Genomic DNA, 22,064 nt, shown 5'->3' with positions numbered 1-22,064 from the left:
ACTGCCTCTGGTCACCTGACATGGAACGTACCCTAACCTAATCAGTTACCTGTACCTTAATTGCAATTAACTTAATCCAATTACGTGACCTGGAAAGGTCTATCTGCACAGCCCACTCTAACATCATGTCCACTGCTGACAGACATTCTAAAACCTACGTGTACAGCTGCAAGCTTTGAAGAATAGATGCTCCCCGTCAGACATGTAACACTGGTGCCTGTACCCCTGTCTTCTTTTCCATCTTTTTGTTTTGTTTTGTTTTGTTTTGTTTTGTTTTGTTTTAAAAAATGTGGTAAAATAGACACCTTTTAATTGGACCACATTTAGTCTATCTCGACGTGGGCCTCAGTGTCATCAAGGAGATTCTCCTTGACGTGCAGTCACGGCCATGATCCATCTTCAGAGCTTCTCTTTCTTCCCCAAGGTAAGTCTGTCAGCAGAGAACCCTGACCGCACCCTCATGTGTTTTCTCCTCCAGGAGGCGCTTGGAAACCACCGTGAATTGGACCGCACTGGGAAACACAGATGAGGAAAGTCAACAACGCTTTGTCCTTCAGTGCCTGGCTCCTTTTTCAGCTCGTCTTGCGACTCCAGGCATTATGCCTGAAAAGTGTCCCGGACGCCTGTGAGGCTCTAATTCCCTGGGTCCCATTGCCGTGTCTCTGGATTTGCGAAGATCCACCGCACCTTCTGTGGAACTCCCGTGTCGGTGAACTTTTGTGCCACGGCCCCTAATTCTGCCCATGGTCATCTGCAGCTGCACGACTTAGGGTCCATGTTCCTTGGACGGGAAGAGACAGGCAGGAGTCGGAATGATGAACCAGCACACTGGGGCATTTTCTCACGTAGCCCAAGTGACCCCATGGTGTTCTTGAGCTTTGGAACCAGTCGCGTCCCCTTTGACACTGCACCCGGCTCCCAGTCTCTCAATCGTGTTGGCCCTCCGGCGATCTCCCGTTGGATGAATTGCTCCTGCTGAAACTCGAGTCCCCTTTGATTTGCGCTTCATTAATTATTCATGATTCAGGTGGGAAGGCCTGCTGACGACCCCCTGTGGCCGTTCTCTGAGCTTTCCTGTCACATCGTTTCCTTCCACGCTCTTTGGTTCCTTATGGTCCTGCTCCTTCTGCTGTCAGAGGAGCAGAGAGTTGATCTTATTGATTCTGGATACGGATACTTTCTAGGTGATCTGGATAATCCAGATAACGACCCTCAACAGCGGCGGAAAGGGAGCAGCCATTTGGTGTGTCTCAGAAAATCCCGCTCAGTTCCGAGGCCCCCTAGATGTGGAATCCTGCTCAGAGTTGTTCCCAGGTCAGAGAATGGAGAGAGCCTGTGCATGATGGGATCTCCCTGCCTAGATCTTTCAGTGAGTCTCTACCTCAGCTACTCTTAGGATCAGGGGGAGAACCACGGTGTCAGACATCCGGAAAGAAGACGGGATGAATGTTTTACCTCTGAAGTACATCCCAAATGTGGGAGTTGACTTCAGCTTTGCTGGGGTCTATTTGGCCAGTGAAACTCTGCCTGGTTCATTCGCACATCCGGAAGCCACTTCACGGGGGGCCGTCGCAACTGGAACCACACACTTGGCATCGGCGGTTGAGCCAAATGGGGACTCGTGGTGCAAGCAACGCTCCCCACGTGTTAGCGTGGGTGAGATTCGGTTGGCGGAATTTTACTAGGTGCGTGTTAGTAGAGTGGGGCTGAGGTTTTCTTGCTCCTGTGGTTGTATACGAAGTCAAAGGTCCTGCCCAGCCCTGCGGTCCCCTCAGTCAACTCTGTTTCGGAGACATAACGATTTGGATTGCCAACAAGTCAAGAAATGTTCAAGCCCTTGGATGTAGGGTAAAGAAAGGGAGATCAGACTGTCACTGTGTCTATGTAGAAGGGGAAGACATAAGAGACTCCATTTTGAAAAAGACCTGTACTTTAAACAATTGCTTTGCTGAGATGTTGATCATTTGTAGCTTTGCCGCGGCCCCTTTGACCCAACTTGGAGCTCACAAAAACCTGTGTTGTATAACATCGAGGCTTAAGGGATCTAGGGCTGTGCAGGGCGTGCCTTGTTAACCAAATGTTTACGAGCAGTATACTTGGTAAAAGTCATTGCCATTCTCTAGTCTCAATAAACCAGGGGCACAATGCACCGTGGAAAGCCACAGGGACCTCTGCCCTTGAAAGCAGGGTATTGTCCAAGGTTTCTCCCCATGTGACAGTCTGAAATATGGCCTCGTGGGATGGGAAAGACCTGACTGTCCCCCAGCCTGACACCCGTAATGGGTCTGTGCTGAGGTGGATTAGTCAAAGAGGAAAGCCTCTTGCAGTTGAGATGCAGGAAGGCCACTGTCTCCTGCTTGCCCCTGGGAACTGAATGTCTCGGTGTAAAGCCCGATCGTACATTTGTTCAACTCTGAGCTCGGAGAAAAGCTGCCCTGTGGCGGGAGGCGAGACGTGTTGGCAGTAATGCTGCCTAGTTATTCTTTACTCCGCTGAGATGTTTGGGTGGAGAGAAACATAAATCTGGCCTACGTGCACGTCCAGGCATAGTACCTTCCCTTGAACTTAGTCATGATATAGATTCTTTGGCTCACGTGTGGTTTTTTTTTGTTTGTTTGTTGTTGACCTTCTCCTTATTATCACCCTGCTCTCCTACTACATTCCTTTTTGCTGAAATAATGAAAATCATAATCAATAAAAACTGAGGGAACTCAGAGGCCGGTGCCGGTGCAGGTCCTTGGTGTGCTGAGTGCCGGTCCCCTGGACCCACTGTTGTCTCCCTATACTTTGTCTCTGTGTCTTATTTCTTCTCTCCGTCTCTCATCCCACCCGACTAGAAACACCCACAGGTGTGGAGGGGCAGGCCACCCCTTCACTCGGAAAATCAGTTAAACACAAACACGGAATGAGAGTCAAAAGACAATATGTCATCTTTTTGAGAATTTTATTCACTTCAAAACCAATTAAACACACACATGTACAAAGGCATTCCACAGCCCAGTTTTCGAGGCTGAGGAAAGACCCCGAGAGCGCTCTGCACAGCACGCTTCCCAGCGTCCGAAACACTGCTCTCAGGGCGGGGCACAGCGGAAGGGCTGCACCTCTCAGGGTTCCCTAACTTTTCCCTTATTCAGTCATCTAGAGAGCAAATACACAGTAATTCCCCAGTTTCCTATTGACGTCCCAGCGGAAGTCTGACTCCTGCGCGTCACGCAGTTTCTGAGGCAACGAATCTCTGGCACGGAAGCTTTTCCTGGCGCGTTTCCGGAGAACCACGCGAACTACAACGTCCCTCACCAGAATTCAATGAGGCAGAGTCCCTGCATCTGCTCCCTGCCTGGCCTGGGCTCCCACATCCACAGAAGCGCCACAGCCGGGGAGCTTCGGAGTCACCGCACAGAGTCTGCTCTCTGCTCTGCACTCCTCAGTCCCACAGTCCCCTCCAAGTCACGGGAGCTGGAGGCCAAGGAGCCCCTGCCACCTGCAGTCTCACTCCAGGTCAGAATCGCTGTCCTCTGAGGAGGAGGAAACCTGAAGGTCCTCATAGAGGACGCTCGGTGGGACACGAACACGGGGACCCTCAGACTTCTCTGACACATGAGGGCTCTGAGCGAGGAAGGCTCCCGGCTTCTCAGGAGAGTGAAATGAGGGGGCCGCCAGGAGGCTGGAGCTCCAGCGTCCGTTTTCCAGTCTCCGGAAGAGCACTGTGAGAGGCTGGGCCCCATCATGGCTGGCCGCTGGGTGATGGGACATGGTGCAGGCCTGGGCAGTAGGCAGGCAAGGTCTGCTGTGCGGAGGCTGCCGGTCGACGCTGGGCACCTGGGCGGGTGTCCTCCTGCCCATCTGGGGCGACGTACTTGGTCCAAGTTCGGTTGCGGCTGGCGGAGGTTGGAGATTCTCCGGGGCCCCCAGCTCACCTCCCTGGATGGCGCTTTCGGGGATCTGGAAGGGACCCAGTCTCGGTTTCTTGGGGAAGTTCAGGCAAGCCTGAATCCGAGCCTGGGCAGGTCTCTTGGCTCCTGGCCCGAAGCTGAGATTGGAGCCTAGGCCCAAGCTGTGTGTGGCGGCTGGCGGGCAGGGCTGTGAGGTCACCGCAGGACGTTTGTCCTGTGCCTGGGGTCTGATGGCCTGGAGCAGGCCGTGGGTTTTGGAGGCAGCCTGGGGAACTTCTCGGCAGCCACCCTCAGGGCTGCTGTGTGTCGGCTTCACCACGAGGAGAGGCTCGGGGCCCTGCTGCCTGACTGCAGGCTGAGGGATGTCGGCCGCAGCCCCTGTCTGTCTTTCCTTTGGTCCAAGACTTGAGGAGGAGCTCAGACTGGCTTTTCTGAGGGGAGACGGCGAAGCCAAGACGGAGCCCCTGTCAGACGTTTCGGTAGCTGAGCGATCAGCGAGGACAGGGCCCAGGCGCGGCCTCTTACTGGTTGTGTGGACCGGCATTGGCCCGCTTGCAACCTGAAAGAGAGGAAACAACACAGGTTAGAAGTTCCTCCGCATGGAGCCAACGTGAAAATCAAGCACATCCAAAGACAAGGTGCACACGCCATGAAATTCTTAGTACAGTATCGACAGGCGGTCCTTGGAAGTAGGGACAGACCCTCCACTTGAGTGCTGATCAGGACAAGACACATGAAAGATGCGCTCTCGAGCTATGTGTAGCTGATCTAAGCACACCATTGTTCAAAAGATCGCGTCTTGGGCATTAACTGGATCAAAGCGCCTCCACTCAGCCTTCCATGAAGTGGAACGGACTGAGGCCCTTCCGAAGGCAGGTTGGTGGCTCAAGGGTACTCAGGACGTCTTCTCTGAACACATGCATGTTCCTGGGTTTAGCCTTCTCCACGTTTGGGGCCTCTGAGGGACTAATTTCCTCATGCCGCTAGGAACATGTTGTTGGCAGGCTTGCCATAATTGGACAGAAAGAAAGCAACAGGAAATACGGCATCTTCAGATGCCTTCGCCTGGAATCAAATTGACCTGGAAGGATCGTGGAGTCCCTGACCCCAAGAAGGCAAGAAAGAGGGGTTCCCCGATTTCCTCCCGCAGACGGGAAGCTGAAAGGAAATCAACCAGGGTGACCTAGAGGAGAAAAGGACCAGGGGCCCGGGGTGACACTCACCCTCAGATAATCAGAAGATTCCGTGGATCCTTTTCGATTCGGCAGCGGCTTCTCTGGAGGTTTCCCAGAAAATATGTGGAGGAGAGCCTTCCTCTGCGGGTCTTGTTGCCTGCAGAACAGAAAAAGGTCAGGCCGTGCCCCCTGGTTTTCCCCAGGAGACAGGGAGAACCCTGTGTGGGGCCCAGCCCCGTTCCGTGTTTTGTGATACAGAAATGGACATCTGGTGCCCTTTCCGCCTCTGCACCTTCCCTCACGTGCCAACCTTCCCGTCCCCCAGGTGGCCCTCTAGGCTTCCCAACTAAGGACTGTGATTTGGATTCCATCGCTTTTCCCCCTGTCGTGGGGAACCTGCACGAAGCGCCCCCGCCTCTCCCCGTCCCTGATTCTCCCAGAGCCAAAGGAGCTCCTGGGTGTGGAACCCCGGAGGACACGGAGCTCCGGCCTATTTCTCTGCAGCGTTCCTTCCCTGGCCCGGAGACGGAAAGGCACACGGTGTGCAGGTGCAGAGACACCATGTCCTTAGGAGGCAGTACCCTAAGAGTGGTGAAAACCCCTCCCACTGCTCACCTTGGTCTCTCTTCCTTCTCTCCCTTATCCTTGTTCAAGGGCCCCGGGTTGGCTTCAACCTGGGGCTTCCATGGTTTCAGGTTTTCCTTCCCTTCCTTTTTCCCCAAGGTCGCTGGAACCAGGGCTGCCTTCCAGCACTTCATGGGGCACCTGGTACTTCTGGCCGTGTGGCCAAAGGCCCCGCAGTTTTTGCACTTGAGCTGTGGGTGGAAAGGAAGTGATGTCGGTGAGTGAGCTGAAGCCACAGGCAGCGATCCCACGTCCACATTGGGACGGATTGTGAATTCAGAGCTGAATAAGGATTCCAAAGAGGGGACACCGGCATGGGGGCCGTTAAGTGCTGGGAGAGTTCGGATACGATGTTCCCTCCCAAAGCCCACGTGACGGAGGAACTCTGAAAGGAAGGACTCAAGGTTCCAAGGGGCACGACGGTGAACCCGAAGTCAACAACACAGCCAAACGTGGCTACACAGGACTCTAAGTAGAAAGGGAGGTTGCCCCCAAGAGTCTCTCAAGGGACCTATCGGGCCGGGGAGAAGGTCCCAAGCCACGCCCACCTTGGATGGGAAAAGCAACCTGGGTGGTGGTGACAGAGCTCTTTGGAATCCAACCCAGTCTCTGAGGACCGTGTGACATCCCCTCCCCCCGTCCCCACCCCCACCCCGATACCCAAGAGATCCAGGGCTAGACTTACCCTGGGATCTTCTTCATCGGGCGGGGGAGCCCTTGGCCCAACTGGGGCCCTCCGCTGCTTCTGGAGGGTCTGGGCTCTCACCAGTCTCTTGGCCCAAGATTTGGGGTCCCGACGTGCCATCATCTTCGTCGCCTGGGGGTTTTGTGACCGCCTTTTTCAGGGGTTGACTGTTGGGTCACCTGAAACACACACAAACACACACATGTCGATGGTTAAGCACATTGGATATTCACACACCCACAGGAAGCCACCTGCTAACTCCCTGCCAGTGTGGTCATGAGGAGACCTCACCACCAGTCGGTCAAATCTGTAGAACACAATGTGCTGTGTGCATCCTCGGATACTGTGTGTTCCTCTGCCATGACTACCTAGTCCAAGAGTAAACCGCACCTGCCACAGGGCCCGTGGCCTAGGTATGGGGAGTTGAGCTTTCAACCCCAAACAAGCAACTGATTCTGGAGACTGGACTTAGGTCTCTCATGATTCACTCCGGTAGAAGACACGGTGATTCTATCTCCCTTGACGGACAGAATGATCGAAGACACAGGGCATGGCTTGCGCCACCCTTTGGCAGGTCTGTTTGAAGTCAGGGATAAGGGATGCTTCCTGTGACAACTTGAATCGCTACTCTGGCCATTTCATTAGGCAACTTCCAAACACAAATTCATAGAGAGAAGTTACCTTCCTCTCTACCACACTAGCAGGTGATGGTCTTTCCTGTTCTACCTTTTGGCTTTAGCTCCAGCCCCTCTTTACTTATTTATTTTTTCTGGTATTTTACGCATACCACACGAATTCATCTGAACAAACGGGGAACAAGTGCCACATCGCATCGACGTCTTACACGGCTGAAGGGCAAACCACCCTTTTTTCCAAAGTCCTTTTTCCATTTACCCACCAATTCAGCATGCTGCAGTACATTTCTTTTCGCATTCCCATCTTGGTCTTATCCCACATGTGGAGACGGATATGTTTTCTCGTTTTCTGTTGCAAGAATTACTAGTAACGAGAACACATCCTTCCCCACCAGCAAGCCCCAGTGTGATCGGTTTCTTTCGGCCTCCTGTGTCTCTTCCCCCCACCCCCACACCCCTCAGGGATTGCGTGAAAAAAACAATAGTTCAGTGAAACTAACCTGAAATTACGCGTCTACTTGCTTTCCCCGGCTGGCGCTGAGATGGGCAGGTGCTGGAGCAGCCCCACTGGAAGCGATGCAGCATCCAGGACGACGGAGGAAGGGGCGGAGAGGGACCTCTGCTTTCCAGGCTGCCTTTTATACTGCCTCTGGTCACCTGACATGGAACGTACCCTAACCTAATCAGTTACCTGTACCTTAATTGCAATTAACTTAATCCAATTACGTGACCTGGAAAGGTCTATCTGCACAGCCCACTCTAAGATCATGTCCACTGCTGACAGACATTCTAAAACCTACGTGTACAGCTGCAAGCTTTGAAGAATAGATGCTCCCCGTCAGACATGTAACACTGGTGCCTGTACCCCTGTCTTCTTTTCCATCTTTTTGTTTTGTTTTGTTTTGTTTTGTTTTTAAAAAATGTGGTAAAATAGACACCTTTTAATTGGACCACATTTAGTCTATCTCGACGTGGGCCTCAGTGTCATCAAGGAGATTCTCCTTGACGTGCAGTCACGGCCATGATCCATCTTCAGAGCTTCTCTTTCTTCCCCAAGGTAAGTCTGTCAGCAGAGAACCCTGACCGCACCCTCATGTGTTTTCTCCTCCAGGAGGCGCTTGGAAACCACCGTGAATTGGACCGCACTGGGAAACACAGATGAGGAAAGTCAACAACGCTTTGTCCTTCAGTGCCTGGCTCCTTTTTCAGCTCGTCTTGCGACTCCAGGCATTATGCCTGAAAAGTGTCCCGGACGCCTGTGAGGCTCTAATTCCCTGGGTCCCATTGCCATGTCTCTGGATTTGCGAAGATCCACCGCACCTTCTGTGGAACTCCCGTGTCGGTGAACTTTTGTGCCACGGCCCCTAATTCTGCCCATGGTCATCTGCAGCTGCACGACTTAGGGTCCATGTTCCTTGGACGGGAAGAGACAGGCAGGAGTCGGAATGATGAACCAGCACACTGGGGCATTTTCTCACGTAGCCCAAGTGACCCCATGGTGTTCTTGAGCTTTGGAACCAGTCGCGTCCCCTTTGACACTGCACCCGGCTCCCAGTCTCTCAATCGTGTTGGCCCTCCGGCGATCTCCCGTTGGATGAATTGCTCCTGCTGAAACTCGAGTCCCCTTTGATTTGCGCTTCATTAATTATTCATGATTCAGGTTGGAAGGCCTGCTGACGACCCCCTGTGGCCGTTCTCTGAGCTTTCCTGTCACATCGTTTCCTTCCACGCTCTTTGGTTCCTTATGGTCCTGCTCCTTCTGCTGTCAGAGGAGCAGAGAGTTGATCTTATTGATTCTGGATACGGATACTTTCTAGGTGATCTGGATAATCCAGATAACGACCCTCAACAGCGGCGGAAAGGGAGCAGCCATTTGGTGTGTCTCAGAAAATCCCGCTCAGTTCCGAGGCCCCCTAGATGTGGAATCCTGCTCAGAGTTGTTCCCAGGTCAGAGAATGGAGAGAGCCTGTGCATGATGGGATCTCCCTGCCTAGATCTTTCAGTGAGTCTCTACCTCAGCTACTCTTAGGATCAGGGGGAGAACCACGGTGTCAGACATCCGGAAAGAAGACGGGATGAATGTTTTACCTCTGAAGTACATCCCAAATGTGGGAGTTGACTTCAGCTTTGCTGGGGTCTATTTGGCCAGTGAAACTCTGCCTGGTTCATTCGCACATCCGGAAGCCACTTCACGGGGGGCCGTCGCAACTGGAACCACACACTTGGCATCGGCGGTTGAGCCAAATGGGGACTCGTGGTGCAAGCAACGCTCCCCACGTGTTAGCGTGGGTGAGATTCGGTTGGCGGAATTTTACTAGGTGCGTGTTAGTAGAGTGGGGCTGAGGTTTTCTTGCTCCTGTGGTTGTATACGAAGTCAAAGGTCCTGCCCAGCCCTGCGGTCCCCTCAGTCAACTCTGTTTCGGAGACATAACGATTTGGATTGCCAACAAGTCAAGAAATGTTCAAGCCCTTGGATGTAGGGTAAAGAAAGGGAGATCAGACTGTCACTGTGTCTATGTAGAAGGGGAAGACATAAGAGACTCCATTTTGAAAAAGACCTGTACTTTAAACAATTGCTTTGCTGAGATGTTGATCATTTGTAGCTTTGCCGCGGCCCCTTTGACCCAACTTGGAGCTCACAAAAACCTGTGTTGTATAACATCGAGGCTTAAGGGATCTAGGGCTGTGCAGGGCGTGCCTTGTTAACCAAATGTTTACGAGCAGTATACTTGGTAAAAGTCATTGCCATTCTCTAGTCTCAATAAACCAGGGGCACAATGCACCGTGGAAAGCCACAGGGACCTCTGCCCTTGAAAACAGGGTATTGTCCAAGGTTTCTCCCCATGTGACAGTCTGAAATATGGCCTCGTGGGATGGGAAAGACCTGACTGTCCCCCAGCCTGACACCCGTAATGGGTCTGTGCTGAGGTGGATTAGTCAAAGAGGAAAGCCTCTTGCAGTTGAGATGCAGGAAGGCCACTGTCTCCTGCTTGCCCCTGGGAACTGAATGTCTCGGTGTAAAGCCCGATCGTACATTTGTTCAACTCTGAGCTCGGAGAAAAGCTGCCCTGTGGCGGGAGGCGAGACGTGTTGGCAGTAATGCTGCCTAGTTATTCTTTACTCCGCTGAGATGTTTGGGTGGAGAGAAACATAAATCTGGCCTACGTGCACGTCCAGGCATAGTACCTTCCCTTGAACTTAGTCATGATATAGATTCTTTGGCTCACGTGTGGTTTTTTTTTGTTTGTTTGTTGTTGACCTTCTCCTTATTATCACCCTGCTCTCCTACTACATTCCTTTTTGCTGAAATAATGAAAATCATAATCAATAAAAACTGAGGGAACTCAGAGGCCGGTGCCGGTGCAGGTCCTTGGTGTGCTGAGTGCCGGTCCCTTGGACCCACTGTTGTCTCCCTATACTTTGTCTCTGTGTCTTATTTCTTCTCTCCGTCTCTCATCCCACCCGACTAGAAACACCCACAGGTGTGGAGGGGCAGGCCACCCCTTCACTCGGAAAATCAGTTAAACACAAACACGGAATGAGAGTCAAATGACAATATGTCATCTTTTTGAGAATTTTATTCACTTCAAAACCAATTAAACACACACATGTACAAAGGCATTCCACAGCCCAGTTTTCGAGGCTGAGGAAAGACCCCGAGAGCGCTCTGCACAGCACGCTTCCCAGCGTCCGAAACACTGCTCTCAGGGCGGGGCACAGCGGAAGGGCTGCACCTCTCAGGGTTCCCTAACTTTTCCCTTATTCAGTCATCTAGAGAGCAAATACACAGTAATTCCCCAGTTTCCTATTGACGTCCCAGCGGAAGTCTGACTCCTGCGCGTCACGCAGTTTCTGAGGCAACGAATCTCTGGCACGGAAGCTTTTCCTGGCGCGTTTCCGGAGAACCACGCGAACTACAACGTCCCTCACCAGAATTCAATGAGGCAGAGTCCCTGCATCTGCTCCCTGCCTGGCCTGGGCTCCCACATCCACAGAAGCGCCACAGCCGGGGAGCTTCGGAGTCACCGCACAGAGTCTGCTCTCTGCTCTGCACTCCTCAGTCCCACAGTCCCCTCCAAGTCACGGGAGCTGGAGGCCAAGGAGCCCCTGCCACCTGCAGTCTCACTCCAGGTCAGAATCGCTGTCCTCTGAGGAGGAGGAAACCTGAAGGTCCTCATAGAGGACGCTCGGTGGGACACGAACACGGGGACCCTCAGACTTCTCTGACACATGAGGGCTCTGAGCGAGGAAGGCTCCCGGCTTCTCAGGAGAGTGAAATGAGGGGGCCGCCAGGAGGCTGGAGCTCCAGCGTCCGTTTTCCAGTCTCCGGAAGAGCACTGTGAGAGGCTGGGCCCCATCATGGCTGGCCGCTGGGTGATGGGACATGGTGCAGGCCTGGGCAGTAGGCAGGCAAGGTCTGCTGTGCGGAGGCTGCCGGTCGACGCTGGGCACCTGGGCGGGTGTCCTCCTGCCCATCTGGGGCGACGTACTTGGTCCAAGTTCGGTTGCGGCTGGCGGAGGTTGGAGATTCTCCGGGGCCCCCAGCTCACCTCCCTGGATGGCGCTTTCGGGGATCTGGAAGGGACCCAGTCTCGGTTTCTTGGGGAAGTTCAGGCAAGCCTGAATCCGAGCCTGGGCAGGTCTCTTGGCTCCTGGCCCGAAGCTGAGATTGGAGCCTAGGCCCAAGCTGTGTGTGGCGGCTGGCGGGCAGGGCTGTGAGGTCACCGCAGGACGTTTGTCCTGTGCCTGGGGTCTGATGGCCTGGAGCAGGCCGTGGGTTTTGGAGGCAGCCTGGGGAACTTCTCGGCAGCCACCCTCAGGGCTGCTGTGTGTCGGCTTCACCACGAGGAGAGGCTCGGGGCCCTGCTGCCTGACTGCAGGCTGAGGGATGTCGGCCGCAGCCCCTGTCTGTCTTTCCTTTGGTCCAAGACTTGAGGAGGAGCTCAGACTGGCTTTTCTGAGGGGAGACGGCGAAGCCAAGACGGAGCCCCTGTCAGACGTTTCGGTAGCTGAGCGATCAGCGAGGACAGGGCCCAGGCGCGGCCTCTTACTGGTTGTGTGGACCGGCATTGGCCCGCTTGCAACCTGAAAGAGAGGAAACAACACAGGTTAGAAGTTCCTCCGCATGGAGCCAACGTGAAAATCAAGCACATCCAAAGACAAGGTGCACACGCCATGAAATTCTTAGTACAGTATCGACAGGCGGTCCTTGGAAGTAGGGACAGACCCTCCACTTGAGTGCTGATCAGGACAAGACACATGAAAGATGCGCTCTCGAGCTATGTGTAGCTGATCTAAGCACACCATTGTTCAAAAGATCGCGTCTTGGGCATTAACTGGATCAAAGCGCCTCCACTCAGCCTTCCATGAAGTGGAACGGACTGAGGCCCTTCCGAAGGCAGGTTGGTGGCTCAAGGGTACTCAGGACGTCTTCTCTGAACACATGCATGTTCCTGGGTTTAGCCTTCTCCACGTTTGGGGCCTCTGAGGGACTAATTTCCTCATGCCGCTAGGAACATGTTGTTGGCAGGCTTGCCATAATTGGACAGAAAGAAAGCAACAGGAAATACGGCATCTTCAGATGCCTTCGCCTGGAATCAAATTGACCTGGAAGGATCGTGGAGTCCCTGACCCCAAGAAGGCAAGAAAGAGGGGTTCCCCGATTTCCTCCCGCAGACGGGAAGCTGAAAGGAAATCAACCAGGGTGACCTAGAGGAGAAAAGGACCAGGGGCCCGGGGTGACACTCACCCTCAGATAATCAGAAGATTCCGTGGATCCTTTTCGATTCGGCAGCGGCTTCTCTGGAGGTTTCCCAGAAAATATGTGGAGGAGAGCCTTCCTCTGCGGGTCTTGTTGCCTGCAGAACAGAAAAAGGTTTTCTGTTCTCCTGGTTTTCCCCAGGAGACAGGGAGAACCCTGTGTGGGGCCCAGCCCCGTTCCGTGTTTTGTGATACAGAAATGGACATCTGGTGCCCTTTCCGCCTCTGCACCTTCCCTCACGTGCCAACCTTCCCGTCCCCCAGGTGGCCCTCTAGGCTTCCCAACTAAGGACTGTGATTTGGATTCCATCGCTTTTCCCCCTGTCGTGGGGAACCTGCACGAAGCGCCCCCGCCTCTCCCCGTCCCTGAATCTCCCAGAGCCAAAGGAGCTCCTGGGTGTGGAACCCGGGAGGACACGGAGCTCCGGCCTATTTCTCTGCAGCGTTCCTTCCCTGGCCCGGAGACGGAAAGGCACACGGTGTGCAGGTGCAGAGACACCATGTCCTTAGGAGGCAGTACCCTAAGAGTGGTGAAAACCCCTCCCACTGCTCACCTTGGTCTCTCTTCCTTCTCTCCCTTATCCTTGTTCAAGGGCCCCGGGTTGGCTTCAACCTGGGGCTTCCATGGTTTCAGGTTTTCCTTCCCTTCCTTTTTCCCCAAGGTCGCTGGAACCAGGGCTGCCTTCCAGCACTTCATGGGGCACCTGGTACTTCTGGCCGTGTGGCCAAAGGCCCCGCAGTTTTTGCACTTGAGCTGTGGGTGGAAAGGAAGTGATGTCGGTGAGTGAGCTGAAGCCACAGGCAGCGATCCCACGTCCACATTGGGACGGATTGTGAATTCAGAGCTGAATAAGGATTCCAAAGAGGGGACACCGGCATGGGGGCCGTTAAGTGCTGGGAGAGTTCGGATACGATGTTCCCTCCCAAAGCCCACGTGACGGAGGAACTCTGAAAGGAAGGACTCAAGGTTCCAAGGGGCACGACGGTGAACCCGAAGTCAACAACACAGCCAAACGTGGCTACACAGGACTCTAAGTAGAAAGGGAGGTTGCCCCCAAGAGTCTCTCAAGGGACCTATCGGGCCGGGGAGAAGGTCCCAAGCCACGCCCACCTTGGATGGGAAAAGCAACCTGGGTGGTGGTGACAGAGCTCTTTGGAATCCAACCCAGTCTCTGAGGACCGTGTGACATCCCCTCCCCCCGTCCCCACCCCCACCCCGATACCCAAGAGATCCAGGGCTAGACTTACCCTGGGATCTTCTTCATCGGGCGGGGGAGCCCTTGGCCCAACTGGGGCCCTCCGCTGCTTCTGGAGGGTCTGGGCTCTCACCAGTCTCTTGGCCCAAGATTTGGGGTCCCGACGTGCCATCATCTTCGTCGCCTGGGGGTTTTGTGACCGCCTTTTTCAGGGGTTGACTGTTGGGTCACCTGAAACACACACAAACACACACATGTCGATGGTTAAGCACATTGGATATTCACACACCCACAGGAAGCCACCTGCTAACTCCCTGCCGGTGTGGTCATGAGGAGACCTCACCACCAGTCGGTCAAATCTGTAGAACACAATGTGCTGTGTGCATCCTCGGATACTGTGTGTTCCTCTGCCATGACTACCTAGTCCAAGAGTAAACCGCACCTGCCACAGGGCCCGTGGCCTAGGTATGGGGAGTTGAGCTTTCAACCCCAAACAAGCAACTGATTCTGGAGACTGGACTTAGGTCTCTCACGATTCACTCCGGTAGAAGACGCGGTGATTCTATCTCCCTTGACGGACAGAATGATCGAAGACACAGGGCATGGCTTGCGCCACCCTTTGGCAGGTCTGTTTGAAGTCAGGGATAAGGGATGCTTCCTGTGACAACTTGAATCGCTACTCTGGCCATTTCATTAGGCAACTTCCAAACACAAATTCATAGAGAGAAGTTACCTTCCTCTCTACCACACTAGCAGGTGATGGTCTTTCCTGTTCTACCTTTTGGCTTTAGCTCCAGCCCCTCTTTACTTATTTATTTTTTCTGGTATTTTACGCATACCACACGAATTCATCTGAACAAACGGGGAACAAGTGCCACATCGCATCGACGTCTTACACGGCTGAAGGGCAAACCACCCTTTTTTCCAAAGTCCTTTTTCCATTTACCCACCAATTCAGCATGCTGCAGTACATTTCTTTTCGCATTCCCATCTTGGTCTTATCCCACATGTGGAGACGGATATGTTTTCTCGTTTTCTGTTGCAAGAATTACTAGTAACGAGAACACATCCTTCCCCACCAGCAAGCCCCAGTGTGATCGGTTTCTTTCGGCCTCCTGTGTCTCTTCCCCCCACCCCCACACCCCTCAGGGATTGCGTGAAAAAAACAATAGTTCAGTGAAACTAACCTGAAATTACGCGTCTACTTGCTTTCCCCGGCTGGCGCTGAGATGGGCAGGTGCTGGAGCAGCCCCGCTGGAAGCGATGCAGCATCCAGGACGACGGAGGAAGGGGCGGAGAGGGACCTCTGCTTTCCAGGCTGCCTTTTATACTGCCTCTGGTCACCTGACATGGAACGTACCCTAACCTAATCAGTTACCTGTACCTTAATTGCAATTAACTTAATCCAATTACGTGACCTGGAAAGGTCTATCTGCACAGCCCACTCTAACATCATGTCCACTGCTGACAGACATTCTAAAACCTACGTGTACAGCTGCAAGCTTTGAAGAATAGATGCTCCCCGTCAGACATGTAACACTGGTGCCTGTACCCCTGTCTTCTTTTCCATCTTTTTGTTTTGTTTTGTTTTGTTTTGTTTTGTTTTAAAAAATGTGGTAAAATAGACACCTTTTAATTGGACCACATTTAGTCTATCTCGACGTGGGCCTCAGTGTCATCAAGGAGATTCTCCTTGACGTGCAGTCACGGCCATGATCCATCTTCAGAGCTTCTCTTTCTTCCCCAAGGTAAGTCTGTCAGCAGAGAACCCTGACCGCACCCTCATGTGTTTTCTCCTCCAGGAGGCGCTTGGAAACCACCGTGAATTGGACCGCACTGGGAAACACAGATGAGGAAAGTCAACAACGCTTTGTCCTTCAGTGCCTGGCTCCTTTTTCAGCTCGTCTTGCGACTCCAGGCATTATGCCTGAAAAGTGTCCCGGACGCCTGTGAGGCTCTAATTCCCTGGGTCCCATTGCCATGTCTCTGGATTTGCGAAGATCCACCGCACCTTCTGTGGAACTCCCGTGTCGGTGAACTTTTGTGCCACGGCCCCTAATTCTGCCCATGGTCATCTGCAGCTGCACGACTTAGGGTCCATGTTCCTTGGACGGGAAGAGACAGGCAGGAGTCGGAATGATGAACCAGCACACTGGGGCATTTTCTCACGTAGCCCAAGTGACCCCATGGTGTTCTTGAGCTTTGGAACCAGTCGCGTCCCCTTTGACACTGCACCCGGCTCCCAGTCTCTCAATCGTGTTGGCCCTCCGGCGATCTCCCGTTGGATGAATTGCTCCTGCTGAAACTCGAGTCCCCTTTGATTTGCGCTTCATTAATTATTCATGATTCAGGTTGGAAGGCCTGCTGACGACCCCCTGTGGCCGTTCTCTGAGCTTTCCTGTCACATCGTTTCCTTCCACGCTCTTTGGTTCCTTATGGTCCTGCTCCTTCTGCTGTCAGAGGAGCAGAGAGTTGATCTTATTGATTCTGGATACGGATACTTTCTAGGTGATCTGGATAATCCAGATAACGACCCTCAACAGCGGCGGAAAGGGAGCAGCCATTTGGTGTGTCTCAGAAAATCCCGCTCAGTTCCGAGGCCCCCTAGATGTGGAATCCTGCTCAGAGTTGTTCCCAGGTCAGAGAATGGAGAGAGCCTGTGCATGATGGGATCTCCCTGCCTAGATCTTTCAGTGAGTCTCTACCTCAGCTACTCTTAGGATCAGGGGGAGAACCACGGTGTCAGACATCCGGAAAGAAGACGGGATGAATGTTTTACCTCTGAAGTACATCCCAAATGTGGGAGTTGACTTCAGCTTTGCTGGGGTCTATTTGGCCAGTGAAACTCTGCCTGGTTCATTCGCACATCCGGAAGCCACTTCACGGGGGGCCGTCGCAACTGGAACCACACACTTGGCATCGGCGGTTGAGCCAAATGGGGACTCGTGGTGCAAGCAACGCTCCCCACGTGTTAGCGTGGGTGAGATTCGGTTGGCGGAATTTTACTAGGTGCGTGTTAGTAGAGTGGGGCTGAGGTTTTCTTGCTCCTGTGGTTGTATACGAAGTCAAAGGTCCTGCCCAGCCCTGCGGTCCCCTCAGTCAACTCTGTTTCGGAGACATAACGATTTGGATTGCCAACAAGTCAAGAAATGTTCAAGCCCTTGGATGTAGGGTAAAGAAAGGGAGATCAGACTGTCACTGTGTCTATGTAGAAGGGGAAGACATAAGAGACTCCATTTTGAAAAAGACCTGTACTTTAAACAATTGCTTTGCTGAGATGTTGATCATTTGTAGCTTTGCCGCGGCCCCTTTGACCCAACTTGGAGCTCACAAAAACCTGTGTTGTATAACATCGAGGCTTAAGGGATCTAGGGCTGTGCAGGGCGTGCCTTGTTAACCAAATGTTTACGAGCAGTATACTTGGTAAAAGTCATTGCCATTCTCTAGTCTCAATAAACCAGGGGCACAATGCACCGTGGAAAGCCACAGGGACCTCTGCCCTTGAAAGCAGGGTATTGTCCAAGGTTTCTCCCCATGTGACAGTCTGAAATATGGCCTCGTGGGATGGGAAAGACCTGACTGTCCCCCAGCCTGACACCCGTAATGGGTCTGTGCTGAGGTGGATTAGTCAAAGAGGAAAGCCTCTTGCAGTTGAGATGCAGGAAGGCCACTGTCTCCTGCTTGCCCCTGGGAACTGAATGTCTCGGTGTAAAGCCCGATCGTACATTTGTTCAACTCTGAGCTCGGAGAAAAGCTGCCCTGTGGCGGGAGGCGAGACGTGTTGGCAGTAATGCTGCCTTGTTATTCTTTACTCCGCTGAGATGTTTGGGTGGAGAGAAACATAAATCTGGCCTACGTGCATGTCCAGGCATAGTACCTTCCCTTGAACTTAGTCATGATATAGATTCTTTGGCTCACGTGTGTGTTTTTTTTTTTTGTTTTTTGTTTTGTTGTTGTTGACCTTCTCCTTATTATCACCCTGCTCTCCTACTACATTCCTTTTTGCTGAAATAATGAAAATCATAATCAATAAAAACTGAGGGAACTCAGAGGCCGGTGCCGGTGCAGGTCCTTGGTGTGCTGAGTGCCGGTCCCCTGGACCCACTGTTGTCTCCCTATACTTTGTCTCTGTGTCTTATTTCTTCTCTCCGTCTCTCATCCCACCCGACTAGAAACACCCACAGGTGTGGAGGGGCAGGCCACCCCTTCACTCGGAAAATCAGTTAAACACAAACACGGAATGAGAGTCAAAAGACAATATGTCATCTTTTTGAGAATTTTATTCACTTCAAAACCAATTAAACACACACATGTACAAAGGCATTCCACAGCCCAGTTTTCGAGGCTGAGGAAAGACCCCGAGAGCGCTCTGCACAGCACGCTTCCCAGCGTCCGAAACACTGCTCTCAGGGCGGGGCACAGCGGAAGGGCTGCACCTCTCAGGGTTCCCTAACTTTTCCCTTATTCAGTCATCTAGAGAGCAAATACACAGTAATTCCCCAGTTTCCTATTGACGTCCCAGCGGAAGTCTGACTCCTGCGCGTCACGCAGTTTCTGAGGCAACGAATCTCTGGCACGGAAGCTTTTCCTGGCGCGTTTCCGGAGAACCACGCGAACTACAACGTCCCTCACCAGAATTCAATGAGGCAGAGTCCCTGCATCTGCTCCCTGCCTGGCCTGGGCTCCCACATCCACAGAAGCGCCACAGCCGGGGAGCTTCGGAGTCACCGCACAGAGTCTGCTCTCTGCTCTGCACTCCTCAGTCCCACAGTCCCCTCCAAGTCACGGGAGCTGGAGGCCAAGGAGCCCCTGCCACCTGCAGTCTCACTCCAGGTCAGAATCGCTGTCCTCTGAGGAGGAGGAAACCTGAAGGTCCTCATAGAGGACGCTCGGTGGGACACGAACACGGGGACCCTCAGACTTCTCTGACACATGAGGGCTCTGAGCGAGGAAGGCTCCCGGCTTCTCAGGAGAGTGAAATGAGGGGGCCGCCAGGAGGCTGGAGCTCCAGCGTCCGTTTTCCAGTCTCCGGAAGAGCACTGTGAGAGGCTGGGCCCCATCATGGCTGGCCGCTGGGTGATGGGACATGGTGCAGGCCTGGGCAGTAGGCAGGCAAGGTCTGCTGTGCGGAGGCTGCCGGTCGACGCTGGGCACCTGGGCGGGTGTCCTCCTGCCCATCTGGGGCGACGTACTTGGTCCAAGTTCGGTTGCGGCTGGCGGAGGTTGGAGATTCTCCGGGGACCCCAGCTCACCTCCCTGGATGGCGCTTTCGGGGATCTGGAAGGGACCCAGTCTCGGTTTCTTGGGGAAGTTCAGGCAAGCCTGAATCCGAGCCTGGGCAGGTCTCTTGGCTCCTGGCCCGAAGCTGAGATTGGAGCCTAGGCCCAAGCTGTGTGTGGCGGCTGGCGGGCAGGGCTGTGAGGTCACCGCAGGACGTATGTCTTGTGCCTGGGGTCTGATGGCCTGGAGCAGGCCGTGGGTTTTGGAGGCAGCCTGGGGAACTTCTCGGCAGCCACCCTCAGGGCTGCTGTGTGTCGGCTTCACCACGAGGAGAGGCTCGGGGCCCTGATGCCTGACTGCAGGCTGAGGGATGTCGGCCGCAGCCCCTGTCTGTCTTTCCTTTGGTCCAAGACTTGAGGAGGAGCTCAGACTGGCTTTTCTGAGGGGAGACGGCGAAGCCAAGACGGAGCCCCTGTCAGACGTTTCGGTAGCTGAGCGATCAGCGAGGACAGGGCCCAGGCGCGGCCTCTTACTGGTTGTGTGGACCGGCATTGGCCCGCTTGCAACCTGAAAGAGAGGAAACAACACAGGTTAGAAGTTCCTCCGCATGGAGCCAACGTGAAAATCAAGCACATCCAAAGACAAGGTGCACACGCCATGAAATTCTTAGTACAGTATCGACAGGCGGTCCTTGGAAGTAGGGACAGACCCTCCACCTGAGTGCTGATCAGGACAAGACACATGAAAGATGCGCTCTCGAGCTATGTGTAGCTGATCTAAGCACACCATTGTTCAAAAGATCGCGTCTTGGGCATTAACTGGATCAAAGCGCCTCCACTCAGCCTTCCATGAAGTGGAACGGACTGAGGCCCTTCCGAAGGCAGGTTGGTGGCTCAAGGGTACTCAGGACGTCTTCTCTGAACACATGCATGTTCCTGGGTTTAGCCTTCTCCACGTTTGGGGCCTCTGAGGGACTAATTTCCTCATGCCGCTAGGAACATGTTGTTGGCAGGCTTGCCATAATTGGACAGAAAGAAAGCAACAGGAAATACGGCATCTTCAGATGCCTTCGCCTGGAATCAAATTGACCTGGAAGGATCGTGGAGTCCCTGACCCCAAGAAGGCAAGAAAGAGGGGTTCCCCGATTTCCTCCCGCAGACGGGAAGCTGAAAGGAAATCAACCAGGGTGACCTAGAGGAGAAAAGGACCAGGGGCCCGGGGTGACACTCACCCTCAGATAATCAGAAGATTCCGTGGATCCTTTTCGATTCGGCAGCGGCTTCTCTGGAGGTTTCCCAGAAAATATGTGGAGGAGAGCCTTCCTCTGCGGGTCTTGTTGCCTGCAGAACAGAAAAAGGTCAGGCCGTGCCCCCTGGTTTTCCCCAGGAGACAGGGAGAACCCTGTGTGGGGCCCAGCCCCGTTCCGTGTTTTGTGATACAGAAATGGACATCTGGTGCCCTTTCCGCCTCTGCACCTTCCCTCACGTGCCAACCTTCCCGTCCCCCAGGTGGCCCTCTAGGCTTCCCAACTAAGGACTGTGATTTGGATTCCATCGCTTTTCCCCCTGTCGTGGGGAACCTGCACGAAGCGCCCCCGCCTCTCCCCGTCCCTGAATCTCCCAGAGCCAAAGGAGCTCCTGGGTGTGGAACCCGGGAGGACACGGAGCTCCGGCCTATTTCTCTGCAGCGTTCCTTCCCTGGCCCGGAGACGGAAAGGCACACGGTGTGCAGGTGCAGAGACACCATGTCCTTAGGAGGCAGTACCCTAAGAGTGGTGAAAACCCCTCCCACTGCTCACCTTGGTCTCTCTTCCTTCTCTCCCTTATCCTTGTTCAAGGGCCCCGGGTTGGCTTCAACCTGGGGCTTCCATGGTTTCAGGTTTTCCTTCCCTTCCTTTTTCCCCAAGGTCGCTGGAACCAGGGCTGCCTTCCAGCACTTCATGGGGCACCTGGTACTTCTGGCCGTGTGGCCAAAGGCCCCGCAGTTTTTGCACTTGAGCTGTGGGTGGAAAGGAAGTGATGTCGGTGAGTGAGCTGAAGCCACAGGCAGCGATCCCACGTCCACATTGGGACGGATTGTGAATTCAGAGCTGAATAAGGATTCCAAAGAGGGGACACCGGCATGGGGGCCGTTAAGTGCTGGGAGAGTTCGGATACGATGTTCCCTCCCAAAGCCCACGTGACGGAGGAACTCTGAAAGGAAGGACTCAAGGTTCCAAGGGGCACGACGGTGAACCCGAAGTCAACAACACAGCCAAACGTGGCTACACAGGACTCTAAGTAGAAAGGGAGGTTGCCCCCAAGAGTCTCTCAAGGGACCTATCGGGCCGGGGAGAAGGTCCCAAGCCACGCCCACCTTGGATGGGAAAAGCAACCTGGGTGGTGGTGACAGAGCTCTTTGGAATCCAACCCAGTCTCTGAGGACCGTGTGACATCCCCTCCCCCCGTCCCCACCCCCACCCCGATACCCAAGAGATCCAGGGCTAGACTTACCCTGGGATCTTCTTCATCGGGCGGGGGAGCCCTTGGCCCAACTGGGGCCCTCCGCTGCTTCTGGAGGGTCTGGGCTCTCACCAGTCTCTTGGCCCAAGATTTGGGGTCCCGACGTGCCATCATCTTCGTCGCCTGGGGGTTTTGTGACCGCCTTTTTCAGGGGTTGACTGTTGGGTCACCTGAAACACACACAAACACACACATGTCGATGGTTAAGCACATTGGATATTCACACACCCACAGGAAGCCACCTGCTAACTCCCTGCCGGTGTGGTCATGAGGAGACCTCACCACCAGTCGGTCAAATCTGTAGAACACAATGTGCTGTGTGCATCCTCGGATACTGTGTGTTCCTCTGCCATGACTACCTAGTCCAAGAGTAAA

The 22,064-nt window shown here is 53.8% G+C and overlaps 3 protein-coding genes across 3 annotated transcripts; all 3 read right to left on the bottom strand.

Moving 5' to 3' along the window:
• Nucleotides 1–3,489: 3,489 nt before the first annotated feature.
• Nucleotides 3,490–6,500, bottom strand: LOC134810707 (protein FAM90A15). Its single transcript, XM_063816751.1, has 4 exons — nt 6,378–6,500; nt 5,684–5,883; nt 5,117–5,225; nt 3,490–4,452 (listed from the first exon to the last, which is right to left on the bottom strand). Exons 1-4 carry the CDS (start codon nt 6,498–6,500, stop codon nt 3,490–3,492), a joined length of 1,395 nt encoding a protein of 464 aa, XP_063672821.1.
• A 4,634-nt stretch (nt 6,501–11,134) lies between these two features.
• LOC129135826 (protein FAM90A15) lies at nt 11,135–14,154 on the bottom strand. The gene is made up of 4 exons (XM_054657639.2): nt 14,021–14,154; nt 13,327–13,526; nt 12,762–12,870; nt 11,135–12,097 (listed from the first exon to the last, which is right to left on the bottom strand). The coding sequence occupies exons 1-4, from the start codon at nt 14,141–14,143 to the stop codon at nt 11,135–11,137; spliced, it is 1,395 nt and encodes a 464-aa protein (XP_054513614.1). The 5' UTR covers nt 14,144–14,154.
• A 4,638-nt stretch (nt 14,155–18,792) lies between these two features.
• On the bottom strand, nt 18,793–21,814 carry LOC129135825 (protein FAM90A15). Its single transcript, XM_054657638.2, has 4 exons — nt 21,681–21,814; nt 20,987–21,186; nt 20,420–20,528; nt 18,793–19,755 (listed from the first exon to the last, which is right to left on the bottom strand). The coding sequence occupies exons 1-4, from the start codon at nt 21,801–21,803 to the stop codon at nt 18,793–18,795; spliced, it is 1,395 nt and encodes a 464-aa protein (XP_054513613.2). The 5' UTR covers nt 21,804–21,814.
• Nucleotides 21,815–22,064: the final 250 nt, after the last annotated feature.

This window comes from Pan troglodytes, chromosome 7, assembly GCF_028858775.2.
Source record: "Pan troglodytes isolate AG18354 chromosome 7, NHGRI_mPanTro3-v2.0_pri, whole genome shotgun sequence".
Classification (NCBI taxonomy): domain Eukaryota; kingdom Metazoa; phylum Chordata; class Mammalia; order Primates; family Hominidae; genus Pan; species Pan troglodytes.
Note: the sequence above shows the minus strand (reverse complement) of the source record. Positions and strands in the feature narration are given on the sequence as shown.